The 20,389-nt window shown below is 38.5% G+C and overlaps 1 protein-coding gene across 3 annotated transcripts in view; it reads right to left on the reverse strand.

Annotated features, from left to right (window-relative positions):
* Positions 1 to 20,389, reverse strand: part of man1a2 (mannosidase, alpha, class 1A, member 2) — a 66,662-nt gene that overhangs the window by 30,608 nt on the left and 15,665 nt on the right. For all 3 annotated transcript variants that reach the window (XM_043248895.1, XM_043248891.1, XM_043248894.1), the window contains one exon: positions 10,327 to 10,423. In XM_043248895.1, the coding sequence (XP_043104830.1) occupies positions 10,327 to 10,423 (97 nt within the window). The remainder of the gene's footprint in view (positions 1 to 10,326; positions 10,424 to 20,389) is intronic.

Genomic DNA, 20,389 nt, shown 5'->3' on the forward strand with positions numbered 1-20,389 from the left:
TTGCATTGCACTTGGGGATGTATGGCTTGGATGCAGCTGCTCGGCGATGGAAACCCATTCCATGAAGCTCTCTGCGCACTGTTCTTGAGCTAATCTGAAAGGCACGTGAAGTTTGGAGGTCTGTAGCGACCGACTCTGCAGAAAGTTGGAAACCTCTTCTTACTATGCTCCTCAGCATCCACGGACCCTTCTCCATCAGTTGAAGCAGCCTACCACTTCGCTGCGGTTCCCAAACACTTGCTCTTATAATAAATTTCACGACTGGATTTGTTGCACAGGTGGCATCCTATCACAGTTCCATGCTGGAATTCACTGAGCTCCTGAGAGCAACCCATTCTTTCACAAATGTTTGTAAAAACAGTCTGCATGCCTAGGTGCTTGATTTTATACACCTGTGGCCACAGAAGTGATTGGAAAACCTGATTCTGATTATTTGGATAAGTGAGCGAATACAAAAGTCTGCATTAAATGGCAGTCAAGGTATAAAGGAGATAGCGTTACACTGCTAGCTATGCTATGACTTTCATTCCACTTTTTCTTCCCGTTAAACTCAAATCCTTCCATTTCTTTTCTGACTCCTTTTGTTTCTAGGTCTTCTGTATTATGTCAAGGGCTTACGTGCAATCCTGGTGGACTGCACGGAACCAAATTCGTGTGATTTCCCACTTGAGCTTGGCATCTTCTCATCTATTAAAAGTTTAATCCCAGCAGAACCCTGGTAGAGCGGGAAAAGCAGCAGGAATTGAGCTGGAATCAGTCAGACAGTCAGTCAGTCGGGAGCGTTTGCAGCATTTTCTTTCTGTGCCAGCTGGAAACATGCTAACTCAAAGTAAGCCTCGTAGCACGAAGCAGAGAACAATAAATAAACAAGTCACTTCAGAATGGTGCTGTGGGCTTCCCTCTGCATGATTTGGATGTGCATAAGTACAGATTTTCAAAAACAAATTTGTAGATTGCCTGAACATCGAGTAATCGCTCTCAACAAAAGGCCCTGTCAAATTAGTGCGTCCTGACATCTAGATGAACTAGTCGAGGCCACTAAACTAGGCGACCATCAAGACTCATTTATACTGCATGCTTGCCCTAAAAGCTGTGGAGAGGACTATGAATCTCCTTGAAGTCGCAGACAGCGGTTTTCTTCAGAAAAATGCAGCTATGAAAGAGGACATCACAAGATGAGTAGGCTATACACACGTATTCACATGATTTATGGCACTATGCCTCGCGTGTGACACAAACAGCCCTACATTTTACGCATACTAATTTATGCATGGTGAGTTCTGTTCTCAAAGAATCCATCACCTCAAACTCAGATGGCAGAGCTGGCACAATCCAACTTAGTGAACGTTTTACAAGAAGCAGTGTATTAGCTGAGGTCTACACTTTAGCTAAGAAAGATTTTTTTTATTTTTTGGTGTCTAAACTCTCCAGTTTGTATATTAGATTTTCAAAAAGGGCAAACTATAACAGCCCAATTGTTTGGTGTTTCAAGAATAATGGTCCATACTATTTTGGAAAAGACATCAGCGAAGAAGAAAAGTGTCTGAAAACCGAAAGTGAATGATAAACACCACTGAACTGGGATTTTGCCAATTTAAATAAAAATCACAAACAACAATGCTAAAATGTTTGATAAACAGGTTAATGGTGCAGTTAGGTCATGTTTCTTAAATCTTTGTTGCCTCACTAAATTGAAATCTTTCTCATCAACAAAGAATTTCTAAAAAGTAATTTATGCATTTGCAATTTCTCAATTGGACTATTGTAATATAATTTAATATGGGATCAACTGCTCATCTATGAAGCATTTGGTTCATTGGTTTATACCTGTACTTTCTCTATCCAATTTTAAATCTATGCTCAAATCTCATTTATTTGAAGTAGTGGGTTTTTTTTTTTTTTTTTTTACATTGTCTATATTTTGTCTGTGCAGCACTTTTGATCAACCAATTTGGTATGGTTGCCTTAAAATGTGCTTTATAAAAAAAAAAATAAATCTGCTCTGGCAACACATACCACCTGACTTGAATATTATGTAATATGCATACATGTGTTTTGAAGAAAAGCATATTCTCTCACGTTCTGATTAACGACATTCCACTGTAGATTATTGAAAAGTTGTATGAATCTATTCCAAGAAGGCTGTGTGTGTGTGTGTGTGTGTGTGTGTGTGTGTGTGTGTGTGTGTGTGTGTGTGTGTGTGTGTGTGTGTGTGTGTGTGTGTGTGTGTACACACACACACACACACACACACACACACACACACACACACACACACACACACACACACACACACACACACACACACACACAGAGAGACCATAGACTGTGAAGCTGGTCTGTGATTAAAATTATCTTTGTATTTTATTGTCACCCCCTCTAGGCATGTTTATGTTCGATTTTAGATTGCTACTGAAGTTATACGGGCAAAAGAAGCAAGTATTTTTTGCAAATATTCTTACTGGATTAATATTCTAACACAGTTCCAATCGTTTGTGCTGTTTACATTTATGCAATACAGGTATTTTACCAACCTGTGCATTTCATATTGCTATACAGTAAATCTAGTATGACTAGCATTTTTATCTTTAATAATGACTTACAATCTACAAACCCTAGTTAAACCAGCACACAAAACTTGCAACAAAAAAAAAAAAAAAAAAAAAAAAAATTATTATTCCTTCAAGTACAGTCACACATTTCAGAAACTAAATGAGCCCAAGCTATAAAAATTACATCTGCATTGTTCTCTGAAAAGAGGCCATTTGAACACAGACGGATGAATACATTACCGGCTTTAGCAGAAACGTGTCTAAGTGAGACATTTGGAGGGAAAACGCATGACTAACTGTCTAGTACTGCACACACATCAGCATTTAGCACGTGCTTGGGATGTATTCTGCCTCAGCGCACTGCACAAAACTGGCATACTTAGCACGCAGATGACAAAAGCCTAAACCCCAGTGTTAAACCGCTTTGTCTCTGCATTGCAGGAGAGTCTAGCAGTGCTTGGCACCTGCCTGAGCAGCGCCGAGCCGTGGTTGCCCCTCTGCAGTCGTTTATGAAGTCACCACGGAGAAGACAACATGCCCCAGGCCTCATCCCCACCATTCATTATATCATTAACAACACAGTGGGTCATGTACTGATGGATCTCTAGACTGAACCCACACACACACACACGCCAAGAGCACTAAACTGACATGCTGAGAAGCTGTGTATACTTCCCCACGTTCTCCACAGTCAAACAGAAAATCACACGCATCATTAAGGAAATATTAACCACCTAGGGAACACAATTCGATGGGCAGCACCAAGATGCATATATAATTGGAGATTTCGGCGAGGCTGGTGGCTGATGGGAATTACACAAATGAGGTCATAAATACAGAAAATGAATGGAGAAGTCAAAAGCACCAGCCGATTGAGGCCATATTCTCTCATTGCAATCCCTTGTCTTGATAAAACTCCCTTAGACAGCTGTTTTCCCTCCTCTTTCTTTCATTCCTCATCACCTCCACATAATGAATGCGGTCTATTCATTACACGAAATCAACCTCACAATTGTATTAAAGTTTACACAACTTTTCCACAAAAAAATGAAAGGGAATGCCCTGGCTCTTCAAGCTTCATAATGGCAGTGAATGGGAGTCAAGATTTTGAAAGTCAAAAAACTGCAATCATCCATGATAAAAAAAAAAAAAATACATAAAAAAAAAAAAAAAGTGCTTCACACAGCTCATAGGGGGTTAAAGGGTTAGTTTGCTCAAATGAAAATTAGCATGTTATTTACCCTCAAGCCACCCTAGGTGTATACATTTTCTTCTTTCAGACAAATCCAATTGGAGTTCTATAAAAAAAAAAAAAAAAAAAAAAAAAAAAATAAAAATTGTCCTGGCACATCTAAGCACCATTATTGCATATGGCAGGTGATTTTGTTAAACGGTCTAAAACGCATCCATGTAACATGCCTCACACAGCTCTGGTGGGGTTAATAAAGGCCCCCTTTAGCATTTATAAGAAAGCTATCCATATTTCAAAAGTTTTCTCTCACTTCATCTAACTGTGGTACGCGGAGGCTGTTCAGTGGATGACGTAGGACGCTGGTGATTAGTGACAAATGCAGAGAGAGCACAAAAATATATGCTGGTCACGAATTAGAAAATTCAAACGGGGAATTTGTATAAAAAATAAAATGTCAAGAGGATTTTGATGTAAGCCAAGTAAGGAAACTGCTTCTTTTGCTCCTGTGATCAAACTTGCGAGACTAGCACATCTCAGAGGCACATGTCACATTCACCAGAATGGCTTTTGCACATGACAGATAGCGAAAGTGAGAGAAACGTATTTTTTACGTTTAAAGTATGGAATGCTTTCTTACAAAAAAAGCACATTCACTACAGGAGGCCTTTATTCATGCCCAGAAACAGGCTTTTTTCCCCCCATTATGGATGCCCAAGCTTTATTTAACGTGTCTTAGACTGTTAAACAGAAACAGCCACCCACTGCAATGACAACGTTTAGAATACAAAGGATTGTTAAAAAAAAAAAAAACTCCAATTGGAATTGTTTAAAGAACAAAGTCATATATAGATAGGATGCCTCAAGTGGGAGTAAAACACAGGCCAACCCAGGAGCCGTGTGGAGCACTTTTTATTGATAGATGGAATTATCTTTTTTAAACAAAATCTTAACCCCAATCTATTATGAAGTCTGTAACTGACAGAACAAGAAAGTCATATACACTTATGATTATCATTAATTGCTAATTAATTTTAATTTTTGGGTGAACTTTAAGGGGAGTTTAATTACTTTTGATAGTAGATTCAACATTCTTAGTACTAAATTTGTTGTTTTATGGACTGTAATACCGCTATAGTGAACAAATCAAGCGTAACGCTACAAAAAAAAAAAAAAAATTTTTGTGCAGAAAAAAAAATCTTAAATCCTGGAAGGACATGCAAATGGTAGCAACATTTCTGTGAAAAGAAAACTGGTTCTTTGTTAAAAAAACATTATCATTAAGCCATCAACTGGCAGGGCCACCTGCTAGCGACCAAAATCAAAAGTGTGAACAAGGCTTAAGCACCGTTCCTTTCAACCAGTCAGGGAGAACCGCTGAGCTCTCATTTCATAGCAGTGCTCATTGTGCCCTTTTATTCCTGGGAACATATGAGGAACAAAAATGACCCAGTTGTGGACAATGGTCTGAGCATCAGACCCATACCGAGCATCCTCAGCTGATTATCTGTAAGCTGGTGGGTATTGATTAACCAGAGAGCTGATTAAAGACTACGCCTCTTATCAGCCAGCATATGTATTTTGACCTCAGCTAGTCCTGCCGTTGCTATGGCAACTACACTGGACGTCGGGATGACGGAGAACACAATGGCCCGACTCCAGCTGCGGGTCTCGAGGGCTGAGCCCAGGCTAAAACCATCTAGATGCAGCCTTCTCTCTCGCTCTCTCTCTTCACACATCAGCACAGGATAAAACTACTTCCTGCTTAATGTGTGAAGGGTTCATACCGAGGTTAAGCTTAATCAGTTCATTCAGCCATGATGGGGTGGAATGAAATAAAACAAAGCTTTAACGCTTAGGAAAATAAAAACCTCCACCTCTTTATTGTCTGGTAAAAACCTTTTAATGGTGTAATCTTAAATGACTAGATCCTCAGTCAAAAGATCAAAATTCAAAAGGTTGGCTTCAGGAAGTTCTCTTTTTTCCTCTATGCATTAAAGAAATTTATATTTTTCATTCAGCAAGGATGCATTTGTTCAAGTATAAATTGATCAAAAATCAATTCAGCTGCAATGTTACAAGGACTGTTATTTCAAATGAGTCCCATACATTCTTTTATAATTTTTATAAAAAAATAAATAAATAAAATAAAAAAAAAAAAGCTTCATGGTCTCGGCACAACTTTTTACACACTGATAATACAAATTATGAGCATAAAATCAGAATATTAGAAAGATTTTTAAAAGGATCATGTGGTATTGATGACTGGAGTAATGACTGCTGAAAATCGCGATTTACCAAATCACAGGAATAAATTATATTTTGAAATATTTACATTTAGATTATTTTAAATAGAAATAACGTTTCGGCAATAATACCAGTTTCACTGTATTTTTAATTACATAAATGCAGTCTTGGTGAGCATATAAAAGAATTTAAAAAAAAAAACAATTCGAAAGTTAATTAACTCCATATTAAAATTGAATGGGATATTAAATCAAATTTGTACAATATGGAAAGCTGATTCTTTGATTAGCAATAATTCAACATCTGTTTTCAGATGGAACGTCATTTAATATACAGAGCCATAGTTCGCCGACAAGCTACGCAATATCACGTTTGCTACTGCGATCCATCTGTGATATTGCACGTGAATTGAACGGCTTGTCTGCGAATTAAATGCTGCTCCATCTGAACAAAAGTGATGGAGATTTATTACTAACATACCTTGCAGCCCTAATATGTAGGTTTATTTTTATAAACAATACAGGATAAGGCAATACAGTTTATATCAAATGTAAAGTAGTTTGAAATTGCAAGCACATCTGAAAAATAGCAAAGAGAACCAGTTGCTGTGAAGAAAATGCATAAACTATATTAAGAACTTGACCAGAGAGATATTTGTACTGTTTGACGTGTCGGAGTCATGTTTAGGTGTAATGATTATTATTATTTTTTTTTTTTAATTGCTCAGCCTTACTCCATGTTTAGAATGAAATCATAATACACAGGAACAGAATGCTCCGCAGTGTGACCACATGGTTATTTCAGTATTGTGTTCTCACATGCGTAATGTTGGCAGTTGGGTTACATGATCTGACCCTGAGGTCCGGTCTGAGAATATTCCCCGTAAACAGGGTGTTTGTTTACAGATCAAAGTGCTTACCATCAGCAATCTGTCCAGACAGTGCCTTCCAGTGGCAGAGTCTCAGGGTTTTACAGGTCAAATGTTTTCACACACACACACACACACACACACACAAAACATCAATGGACACACAACAAAACAAAAACAAAAAAATCAGAGATTTCAAGATCAATATGGGCGACTCCCTGTTACACCACCACAGTCCTACCACTGGAATGGTCAGAGTCTGTTTAACCAACACACACTGTCAGATGTACAGTCAAGAAATCACAGCCCTGGGGTGGTATCACAGCTGATCAGTACTCTTAAACCAGGTTTAACACAAAAGGCAATGTGATTTGCAGCATAGTCGATTCAGCAAGGGCCTGTCACAAAGATTAGTTGACTAGACTGCCTTTAAAAGGTTAATTTTCATTAAAAAAAAATACTGATGTTGAGTTTGAATTTTATGGACAGAAAACGTTCTTCGAAATATCTCTTGCATTCAGCAGAAGAAATATTGGTTTTAGAATGTGAAAAAAAGAAGAAAAAAAATGAGCTAGTGCAAATTCAAGGATATTGCCACTTAGGCTTACATTATTTATTGTCCATTGCGTACTCAGAATTAAAATAATGTTTCTTAATGCTGAATGTTTGCAAGGTTTGCAAGTGTCTCTCTGTCCTGCAAAGGAAAAAAAAAACTGACAATAGTGAATTTAGTCTGGCCCGCCACAAACAGGTCAGTTCAGCAGGCAAAGGTCGGACAAGTACCAATAAACTAACTAACAGATACACAACAAATTGGATAAAACTGTAACCTTTTATTGCAGAAAACAATCATAATCCTCACAAAAGCCTCGCGGATTAGGCATAATAAAGGGAACGTCACAGACAGAAAACAATATGAACCCCTACGGTAATTGTTTTGACATTTACTGGCACTAGAATTTTTATAAAAGCAGTGCTTTAATGGAGTAGCAAAGCATTTTGAAGGCAAGGAGTTTAGAAACTCAACCCACCGCAGAGGGTTTTTAAACATGCTCTGAAAGTTTTAATGGACATCAAAAACAACAGGAATGTTAAAAGGCTGTTTAGTATGCCGCGTCATTGATGTTTTTAAAAATAACTGCTGCTAAAAAAAATATTAGGCTAAACAAGCAAGAAAAAAAAAAAAAAAACCTAGGTATAAACTAGCCGCACTAACTGCTTATTCATTGTTGAACCATCCATTACAAACCATTTTTAAATGATGTCAATTTAATAAAATACATCAGCAAACATAGATGTAATGTGTGGAGGATAAATGCAGTCAACAGAAAGTGACATTATTAAACCGTCAGCACCAGCTCACTCATTAATAATGTTTCTATAAATACTTTAAGCCATTTTTCTATTTCAGGCTTGCAAAAAAAAAAAAAAAAAAAACATGAAACAACAGTTGTAGTGAGAGAATAGAGCCTTTGAATTAGGAAATGAAAGCTTTTAGCCCATTTATATTTATTTAAATATTATATAATAATAATAATAATAATGTTGTTTTTGTAATTACAGACATTAAATTTACTGCATGCTAAAATAGCCTATGTTTAGAGAAGAAAAATAAAAGCAGCCTAAACTATTTATAGAGCCATTATTAAAAGGTATTGTCACAAGGATATGTTTTTGACGTTGTTTGAGCTTTGATCTGATCATATCTGTAGCACACGCCGATTTCGTTCAGTGGATATTCTCCCAACCAGAAAGTTCTTGTAGCTTCGGAAAATTACCCTTGATGTCACATTGATTATTTTACTGATGAACTTGCTACATATCTCTACCTTGATCAAGGTTCCTTAAGGTCTGTTTTTTTGATGCTGCACAGATTTAGCATTTTCAGAATAACGACAGAATTTTACACTTTTGGGTAAACCATTTCTTTAATGAGTGAGCTAAAAAAAAAAAAAAAAATCCTCATGATTCGAGTTTAACCTGGGTCTAAAAAAAAAAAAACAATCCTACTTGCATAGTTGCAATTAAATCAAGTGATCTAGCGTAATCGTTTCTGGATGTTAAAATACTTTCATAGTTTACACTATGGCTCAACCAGTGTCACACAGATCACGTAAATGTTGTTTTTTTTCCTAAAAGAGAAGTGGTGTTTCTCTTCAATTGAAGACAGAACTTCAGATGCGGCAAAGCACACGGTGTTCAGGGTATCTGAGAGTGAAAACTCTGGAAAAGAATAGCAAAGTCATCCAGAAGCGTGTTCCCCCGGATTCCATCCAAAACACACCCAAGTACTTTCAAACAGAGTGATCGATACATGTATGGCTGAGGAGTTCATTCCACGTGTTAGGTAGAAACAGAGAGAGGTTCATTAAATATGAAAGTGAAGTGTGAAAGACACTTCAACACACCGCACTGCAGCATGAGGCACCGAGTCTCTCACATCTCCCTTGTTTTTCCACACTCTCTCTCCTTCTCATATCTTTGTTCTTCAAAAGCTCCCTCATATTTTGTTTAAAACACAGAACTGCATCATGCGTGTCTCACTGGTATCTCAAAGAAAGAACAAATAAAACCTCATCCTCAACCCAAGCAAGTTTATGAGGGAAAACTGCTTGAGATCGATATGCAAAGGTAAATATTTAAAGACAAAATGAAGGGGTATTCAAAACGCATTCAAAAAGTTTGACCAAAATATTTTGAAAATATTCATATGCACCATTTGCTTAGAAACGGTGCTCGATATTTTCATAATTCTCTCTGATTTAGAACGTTTTAATCAAGAAAGCAATATTACGGATACAGGACTTGTCAGGTACAATGTCTTAATAATGATTTTATTACAGACATACAGCTTTTCGCTTGACAGGAAGTTAATTGATGGACTGGAGTCGTGTCAAGGTTTTACCGGCCGTTTGCGCTCTCGTGATTCTGACGGCACCCACTCACTGCAGACAATTGGGAGTCCCAAAAAGTAAATAAAATTGCTTCATTTTTGGGTAAACTACTCCTTTAACAATTTGCTTATCTTCGTTTCACAGCAGCTTTCAAAGCAGCTCATCCTATCGGGATTCAAAAGTATTTATTTTATACCATTTTTTTTCCCTGCACACACAGCTTTAGTTACATCGGCAGCAGAGTAAGACGCAAACGGGATCGATTGTGATTTCTTTGTTCAAGCACGCTCGCATGTACACAAGCAGATCAGATTCAGTCCCGGCCGTCGAATCTTCTTTGGCTCTGCAGCTGAGAGCCGGCGATAAACACCACGCACAAACACAGAAATGATTAGGGACGGCAAACTGCGCGAGCACGTCTCGCCGTTCGAGGGTGCGAGCTGCAGACAGCACACAAAAGTGGATGCAGATGGGATTGCCTGTGCCTCTCCTTACTAACCCGAACCGAATCATACTACAAGAGCGGTAATTTACATGTAAATGAGACTCCAGCATGCATGTGCGATCCTTACTTACCGAAGATATTGGTGGAATGTCCTTTCTTGGCGATGGGTTTGAGCTCGTTGTGGCCCCAGCCGTATTGCCTGTAGCTGTCCCACGCGTGTTTCATCATCTACAACACAGAAATGACATGAAGTTAGCCTTTCCCATGAATGTGTCAAGGAATATAGCGGGTGCCTGCATTACAGAACCCAGATACAGCCGCATCCTATTGATTGGTGCATGACATCTTCATTGAAAACGTCTTAAAAAGCCCATCCGGAAACAACTCCATTGTTCGTTGCAAAATGAAGCAACATGAAAGCCAAAAAAGCTGTTTGGTCTGATAACGTACGAAGCGTTTTAAAAGAGTAGAATAACACGGGGATGCACAAAGGCCTTTGATGTGAAAGATGAAGCGTCGCAGCAGAGATGTCCTGTTACCCAGAAGCCCCCGCTGCGACCGTGACCGCGTCTGCTGCGCTGTCATTCCCCTTTCAGGTCACTGGCCAGCAGCACCCTGTCGATGCATCTTCACTCTGTGCATGTGTGTTTTTCTTTTTTTCCCCCCACTGGGGAAAGATGAATGGACACAGTGTGTGTCTGCGTCTCTAAGCGTGTCTTTGTCTCAGCTGTGGCTCTAGGCGTCCTCTCTCTGAGCTCTCTCGTTCGCTCGCTTCCATTAAACGGCTGGCTGAAATTCAGCTCCGAGCCACTCCACATTTAGACATGTCTTCAAACATTACCGCTTCGGAGTAATACTTCCTCCAAAAGCAGAACGCTTGTGACAAGGATGATAAAGGTGCGTGAAAAGCACAAGAACGAAATTTCGGCTCTGCTCTAAAAAGCTAGCACTGGCTGTCTACAGCCTATGTAGGATGTTCCTTTTTAAAATAAAATTTGACTAAAATTGTTGCCTGCTTGTTTAAAATGTCCTCAGCTTAGGGGAGCATGCCTTAAAAAGCTGACTAGGTAGGCTGAGGCTCGGAATGGAGCTTATGAAGTTGACGTCTCTGTCAAGTGTTGTTGTAGGCTGCCATCCCAAGCACAAGCCATGATTTTGCTCCGCTGTTCTAAGCCTAAAAAGCAGAAACCCAGGAGGGAGCCGCGGCAATGAAAAGAAGTCAATAATTTCATTTTGTTCTCTGCTTTCAATCTTTCCATGACACGCTGTGCGCACAAAAGATTATGAATTACCACAATGCAGACTTTGCTTTAGGTTTCCAACGGACTGAAGACTGGCTGCCGATTAGACTGATTGTTAAGCCCATTTAGGGAAGACAAATTAAAGCCTGTGATAAGCAAGAAGCCTAAAATATGAACTGTAAGCAGAGGGAGAGCTATGAGTCTACAGATTTCTTTTTCCCTTTCCTCTCAATTCCCACTTGATCGTGCGTAACTTCCAACCTCTCTCATGTTTTATTCAAGGGCTGTTCAGGGTCGTTCTGCCTGTCAATTAACAGTTGTTTTGACTAAGTGGAGGCCTTGTGAAGCGTTGAGAGCAGAGCCTATCCGACATGAAGGGAACTTAAACTGGCGGTTAAATTAAGCCCAGCCTTTTAACTACCCCATGAAGATGTGTCTACAGGGACACTAACACAAGAGAGATGAACAAGGTTAGACAGTCACGAGTAGCCTGAGGGGTATGTTTCACATTTTTAGTGCTAATTCTGTGAAAATGAAGATTCTGTCATTATTTACTTACAAAAATTAAACACTTGTATACCGTTACTGTCCCCCTTTTTCATTAGTTTCCATACAACTCTTTAAAGAAATCATGTCTGTATAGCTATAAAAATTGTAATACTTTAGTATAGGGAGTAATTAAATTATTAACCATTAAATTTGCATATTAGCATGCCTATTATTAGCATACTGGCTGTTTATTAGTACATGAAGCACACAATCTGCATGAACATACTCTACAGCCTTAATCCTGCTCAATACCTAAACTACTTTACTAACTATTAATAAAGCAGCAAAGTAGGAGTTTATTGCTGCAAAACCATAGTTAATGTTTTGTTAGTAGCGAGAACTTGACCTTAAAACAAACTATGACCAAAAAACAACATCATAAAGCATTGTAAAAGCAGCACATGCGCTCCATTGTAAGCACAGCTTTGCATGAGAAACATACTGAATCCCATTCAAACCATTATTCAGCAATAAACTTTCCCTCCAGCAATCTGTGAGGTAGTGTGCTGCCCTCTGAACTCATCAGTCTGATTTGTGAATACGATTAATCAAATTCACAGAAAAGAACTGGATCCATAGAATGATACATTTCGAACAAGCGAATAAGAGCTTTTGAGTAAACTGTTAATTTAAAGTGGCCTTTTTAAATCATTTTATTATGCAGAAAATACAACTCTATAATTTGGGTAAATTAAGATTCAAAAAGGTCACTGTGCTTTTCAGAAATGAAAACAAAAGCAGCGCTTGGTTCAAAAAAACGTTTTTTTTTTTTCTGTAATAATTATCTTTTTTTGTATCTTTCTTTTCTCCCCAATGGAAATAACACGAATATACTAAAGAGAGGGACAAGAGAGAATGAGCGAGAAACATGCAATATGAAAAGACAGAGCTTGAGCTATATGTAAATTTTAGAAAGCCATTATGACCCTTCATTCATCATTCCACAGTATTGCTCCATGGACTTTGTGTTCATTCAGCGTCTCACATGCAGTGCTTAAAGACTCTAGATCATCAGGTTCTTGAAAAATGAGGTTCCTGAAAATGAAGGCTGTGCCGTATCGCTGACTTCGAAAGTGCATTTAGTCTTAATTAAAGTCCTAACGAAGCACCCGTTTCAGCAGTCCTTCTAAAAAAAAAACAAAAAACAAACCACATGCAATGACTAAGCATGCACATTCATGCAGATTCCCAGTGCTTAACAAACACAGAAAAAAAAAAAAAAAAAAAAAAAAAAAAAAAACACTCTTTGGAGGCCTCGTACGAGAATGTAAAACAAAACAGATCTGCATGAAACATCTAACGTGACATGGTTTGGAAATCTGGACTACTCAACACAAAGCCCATTTGAACAAAACCATTCAAAGCACACTTTCTTTCCCATGCATACCTCATTTATGAGTATTGTGCAATGCAATTTCCAGATATTACTTTTTTTTGGTAAGCTTTCTGCATTCATCAAGCGTTTTTGTAGTTTACTCTGTAATCTCGGTATTCTGTGTATCCCCACAAAATGACTAATTGATTTACTGGATCGGTCCCTATGGATCGGCAGTCATGTTCATATCAATTCCAGAGCAGACAGATACGATCGTCTCCACCCTCCCATCAATCGAACACAGTGCAATGCAGAGAGAACAAAGAGAGCGATAGATGAGCCTTGTCGGTGCTTTCTGCTCAACCGCTTGAGTGATGGGGCTGGTCCATTGTGCATTTCAATTACCATCCGGCTGCCGGCACACTTGTTTGAACAGTGATCAGCGCTCATATCAGCTCTGTGGGTGGATTGGTTATGCCTGTCAGGCCCTGCCTTCAGACTCCATGAAAGTCAGATTGTAAAACAAATTAAAATGTATGGTCTCAAAACCTGTAAGTGGTTACAAAGCACCGTTCTCTTTCCTGAGGGCACCGCCACCTTTCTTGAAACCGTTTGCTGCTTTCAGGCGCTCTAATATGATTTTTCTTCTCATTATCATTGGCCTTTTATTTTTGGAGTGCATGATTGCCAGGGAGCAGAAAAAGCACTTGGGTGTGTTACAAGGGGCATGCTGATGGTTTTTCCACTGTGCTCTGGGATTTAAGCGTGAGAGGGAGATCCTTTTAGAGCACATCACAGTGTCTGGAAGGATTCCTAGAGCAAAGACAAAGCCAACGCTGGAGCAAAGGGTGGAGAGAGAGAGAAAACGAGACAAAAGAAAGTCTACAATAGGTTTCCAAAGAACGAAAGAAAGAAAAATGAGAAAGCGAGAACAAAGGAAGGAAAAAAGGAAACAAGAGACAAGGCAGAGGTGAGTGGGAGAATCAGTTGTTTTTGCTATAGATGAACTCACTCTTAGACCACTACACATTATAGAAGATTTGGTGCAGGCTATCCAAAAAAAACCTGACTTCGGTGACCTTCCTTTATCGTTGGAACACAAATTAAGATATTTTTGCTGAAATCCAAGAGTTTTCTGACACACACACACACACACACACTCACACAGCAACACAGCTGACAAGTTGATGATGAACAAAGGTCTTATGGGTTTGGGATGACATGAGGGTAATTAAATGACAGAATTTTCATTTTTGCGTGAATTATCTTTTTAACTAATCTGTACGTTTCTGTTCGGTTTCAGACAGACATTTGGTAAAATTCTGGGCTTTAAAGCGTCCTTGTTACATGTTAAATGTACTATTACACTAACAATTATGCATAATTAAATGCAAGAAACCCTAAGGCAACCACAGAATATTAAAAAAAAAGTTAAATACCTACATACTACGCATACAGTATTATCATGAATATTCCAGCGCCGCTAACAAAAGTAGGTGGCAGCATACTGCTGGTTGCTATGAGTCATAACAGGAAAATGCAAAACGTTCTAATACGAGTGTTTTGGATTTGTGAAAAAACATGGTGTGCTATACAGACCAGTGGTCAGAAAGTGCCGATATACAGGGAAATCTATTTATACAAGGAATGCTTACAAGATCTCTCTCCAACTCCCTACACTCACATTTTGAGCGTGAATAAACGGCCAAAAAAGAGAGAAAAAAATAAAAATTTATATTGCCAACTCATTTGGCACTAATGACAGTGTAGCAAAAACATGACATCAGCCTTATTTCAAATGATCAGACACTGAATGTAACCATCTGATAATCCCTTTCTTTTTTCCTCGATCTAAGCAAATGCATCGTCATGACTGTGTGTGTGTTTGTTTCCTATAAAAAAAGATGAAGTTCAGCTAATTACTGCAGTGCTTAAAAAAAAAAAAAAAAAAAAAAAACAAACAGCATTTTGAACCTGCAGCAAACACACACACACAACGTGAAAATGCCCTCCACAGTTTCCTCTAGAGGGAGCTGCAATAATTAGCACTAACCCCCAACCAGGTACATCCAATTCATTCATGGATCACTCTTTGCTCTACAGCAAACCAACAGAGACAAGCAACTGTGAAAAGTCCGCAGTGAGGTCAAATGAGAACTGCCGCTCTGAAAGTATCAAGCAGCAGAGCTGCAATTACCAGTTGCCCCTGGTTACGGCCTCAATCCCGGTGATTGATTTGGACTCCTCCCATTTCACCACAGAGCTGCAGGTTGAAGTTATGGTGCTATAACCGGTCCACTCAGACAGGCAGAATTCCATCAGACAGAGTAAATGTGACGATGCAATAGAGGCCAGGCGAAGTAATAAATTGACTTTAAGAGCATTCCGACACTGAAAGACTCGAGACTGTTCTTCTGTTTTGGAGATAGACTTTAAACATCACACCCAAACATTACCGCATTGTCTTGTGACGAATATAACCCATCTTTCACTTATTTTAGATATATTGGCCCTTCAATTGGTGTTCAAGGTAATCATTCTAGTTTTTTTTTTTTCCCTTGACCTCACTCCACTGCGTCTGGTCTTGTAGACTTTCAGAAGAGCTGGATCTAAACAGCAGGCGTTATGTGAATAGCATGCACTGATGTTCGTGTGATTCAGAAGTAACGCAGCCTTTGATGTTGTGTTAAACAAGACAGGAGGATCAGCTCTATCCCAGCGTCTATTCTAGGCCCAAAACTTTTAGTCTTAATTAAAACACAAAAATGGCAAAGATCAGGCACATGGGAGTGCCATAGTTCTACTTCGCTCCAACTCTGATTAAACCCATCTGAACAAAAAATAAAGGATTTTTTCAGGATTTCCAGGGTGCTTCTCAATTGAAAAACTACATCCTAATAAGGATACTTCAGACGCTGTGTCATCAAGCACCATTTATGATCCTTCTCAATTTGAAAGATCCTTGGAAGGCAGAGAAGAAGGTCCGGCTTCTTTTTGTGTCCTTCATTTGCTGTGTTGAAGGATGCATCAATTCTTTCCTTTGTGTCTTTCAATAACCCACAATCCTTTGCACACCTTCAAATTGACAAAAAAAAAAAAAAAAAAAAAAAGTGTAAAATAAATAATAAAATATGTACATTTTTTGTTAAATTAATTTAATATGTTAATTAAGTAGCCACTGTGGCTAGTGGTTTTCCAAATTTACTAGCAACTCAGCATTATCACTTCCCTCTCCTGGTCAGGTCATGTTGCTTAATTAGGTTGCATGTTATAAATATAAAAATGAACTTATATTTTTATTTTCCCCTCTATGCGCAGTTGCGTTAATTTGTTTTGGAATTCTCCACAAAATTCACTTACAGAGACAAGCTGTGCGAGCGTCATTCTTGTTGTTACCTTGCTGTTATTAAACGCTGTTTACACAAACTGAATGTAATAAAATCTAAATCGTTTTTGATGTTTTAATCAGCTTAGTTTACTTAACTACAATTCAGTTCTTTGACTTACCCCTACTAAAAAATATATACTTGTCTCAGACAAGCGTTAATGTCGAGTTCTATTACTGTATATAAAATTCGCCAGGGTGGCTAATGGGAGCGACTGTGTTACCCGCCACAGCTGAAATACACCCGCTTTTGGCAGGTTCGCGGTTGTTAAGGTCTGTGGCAAGATCGGATTTAATAGCATTTTTATGCCATGATGATTTGGCACAAACCTTTATGATGGAACCATGCATTTAATTATGAAGGATTGTAGTTTAAAAGTCTCAGAAGGACTACAAACTTCCAGGCAGGTGTGTTGGAGCAGGTTGGGGGTAAACTCTGCATATTGTATTGTGCCGTATTTCATCATACTGCATTACATTTATGCATACTGTATTGAAATAAAAGTATAAATGAAAAATACAGTATGACGGCACAACAATATCATACAAATGAAAGACAATTCACATTTTATATCCTGTGTTATATTGTCATGTCGTATCATATTATTGTGTTGATTTCACTTACGCTTTAAAACGCAGGCATAATTATTCCCTGAGTGACCTTGACTGCTGTGCATAGTCTCACCTTCTCCCCATCTCATCTTCTGTGCATATGCACAACCATGAACGTGCCCTCTGATGCTCTTCAGGTCTCAGCACCCTGCAGGGTAAATGCTCACACTGCCAACAATACTAACATTAACAGAGCCGCACAGAGCTAGAGATCCTCACAGCAACATGCCACAAACACAACACCCGCCAGATAATTGGCCTGGTGGCTAGTAGACGAGATCTGACGTATTACAAGATGGAGCTCATGTGGCTAATGAGAGTTCAAGTTCAGTTCACACAAAACTCCAGATCCCACTTCCCCTGAGAAGAATACTTCCTCGATGATCCCCATTCACGTAGATCCGTCCTTAAAGTAGACTGCAGATCTCTAACCGCAGATACCAATCATGAAAAATATGATGAATAAAAAGTATGACAGTACACTGTTAAAATAAAATTGCAAAACTACTATTTAATTATAAATTCATGTTCTGTGTCTTTGCGAATGAATGACACAGTTTTGTCTGCCATACGTACTCAAGCCTTCCCTGCAGACCACCATCAGAACAAGAAAAAGCACCGAGCAAAAAACACACTCAGATGGCGAAAAGACTTTCTTACACGCTTTCATACAGTCCGTAATCCCTGTTATGGCTGAGTGCTGTGAAGGAAGGAACTGAGGAGCTTGTGCTGAGGGGCCCTTAGACAAATCAATATGACTGTAAGCTTATCACTGAGTTAATGTAGAGGGAGTATTATAAGTAATTACATTCAGAGAATTGTCGAAATGAGACTTCTGTAAGTGTGTAGAGAATGGTTTATGAAAAGATTATAAAAAAGCACTGCACTGGGATGATAAATCCATTTAAAATGCAGAAGATTGAACAAAACAGGCACTCTGTGAAAACCCAAATACATACAAAATAAAAAAAGTGAGAGTGAGATACACAACGAGTGAAGGTGGGTTTTGGAACCCCCTACATAGTCTGTGAAAATTTCAGAATTGTATTTTGTTACACATAGCTCATGAACTCATTCATGGCAAATTGGACAAGATACTGCAACACACACACACACACACACACACACACACACACACACACAAATAACCTAATTTGTAAGTCACTTTGGATAAAAGCATCTGCTTAATGACTAAATGTAAATTAATAAATATATATATGTATATACATATATATGCATCTGAGGCTCAGCTAGAGTTTGGGTTTTATCTGCTGTTCTAGGGAGATTCATTAATCTAAATTTGAATCTAATAAGATTTAACCATGACTTCCGATAAACATTTATGGCCAGTATTAGAGTAAATAATTGCTTTCCTGTATAAAGATGCACCTCTGTTACGCTGTGTAAAAATGAGAGTCTGCCGTTTCTATTATACTGCTGTGCTTACCCTGTGAAACAGATCTGAGATTCGTGCTACAATATCAGGTTCTATCACAAACTCCTTTAACACACACACACTTCACATGCAAAAGCAAACAACAAACCCTGACAGGCACCATTAACAATGTACACAGCTAACTTTCTTATCTTTCTCCTCTGAGCTTTGGAAACATAGCAGCTAATCCACATAAGAAAGATGAATTCAGCACTTTCGTTTAATCACACAAAGCAAGAGAGGTGTGCTACTGTAGCGGGAGAGAAAGAAAGAGAGCGAGGCATTATGGAAGCACCTTTTCCTGTCAGCTTCTGTCCCTTCAACACACTCTGTAGAGCTAGCACTGCACTAATTCAACAAGCTCAGTAAATCACACAAAAAACATACAACAGGCACATCTGCGGTTACTTTAGATTTTAAAAAAAGATGAAACCTATGAACGTTGTTACACTTATACAAAACCTGTTTGTGAGGTAAAGTTAGTGTGACGTGAAAAATTAAATGTATTTTTTTCCTGTGTATTTGCATGAAGTCAATATAGCATTAATAAGGCAAATCGAGCATGTTTGCACTGGATATTTAAGAAAGGAAAATATTAGCACTTAGTATATATGGAGAAATCTTAGCATTAGCATTTTAAAAGAAGCAAATCTAACGTTAGGCTAAGAGTTGTGTGCGATACTGTGTCCTAGCCAGATGCAAAGAGATAAGATTGTATCTAAGCATTTTTTATTTATTTTTAAACCATACCTCAGATGATCATTGAGCCAAAAACCGTTAACATGGAAAATATACCTTTTATCCTATATTGCAGTGCTGTGTATTATTAGTCACATATATATCTACTTAGTATTAAAAAGTAAATGTAGCGTATTAGCATTATGTGTGGTAAATCGTGTACAAGTATAGCACGAGTGGGATAGTATAGACATAGAAAAATTCATGAATGTGATGAGTAAGGTAAAGTTTGAACACTGTCCTAGACTCACACAAACACGGTCTGAGCGGTGATTAAACCGTAACAGCTCTTTAGTCATCAGCCAAACACAGCTGCTAGCATTTAAAACAAGCAATGAGCACTACGCAGGGGAAAAAAATAGACAGGACACAGAAACAAGAGTATGCTTTTTGAGAGAAGCATCATCAGTTGCCAGTCTGTCAAAAAGTAGAGAAACCAATGATGCCAATGATGCAAATTAAAGGTTGGGCTGAGGAAAATGGACCAAAGTGCATTAAAATGGTGACAGGACACACACATCCAGAGAGTGAAAAGAGGTCCTAAAGCAAGCAGCAGATGGCCCCGCAGTGAGTAGTCCGATAGATGTTGGGATACTGGATTTCATCCTGCAAGGTATTCATACAAATGTGAAAATCTATGTGAGTGTTTCTAAGGGAGGAGAAAGGGTGGTGAATATCTTTTGATGAATGGCAGAGATGTCTCCTCTATAACCTGCATGGCACATAAAGACTCCACTTTCCCAATCTAAAACACATTAACACTAAGACAGAGCAGACGGCAGTGCCCTGTATTCCCTCATCCACATCACTCGGCAGACCTCTCATTACGGTTAATTCTGGACTTTTCACAACTCATTCCTAACCCTGGGTAAACAATCCTGTTCCTTGTTCCACATGTACCACAATGTTCACACAATAC

Source organism: Puntigrus tetrazona, chromosome 9 (genome assembly GCF_018831695.1).
Source record: "Puntigrus tetrazona isolate hp1 chromosome 9, ASM1883169v1, whole genome shotgun sequence".
Lineage (NCBI taxonomy): Eukaryota > Metazoa > Chordata > Actinopteri > Cypriniformes > Cyprinidae > Puntigrus > Puntigrus tetrazona.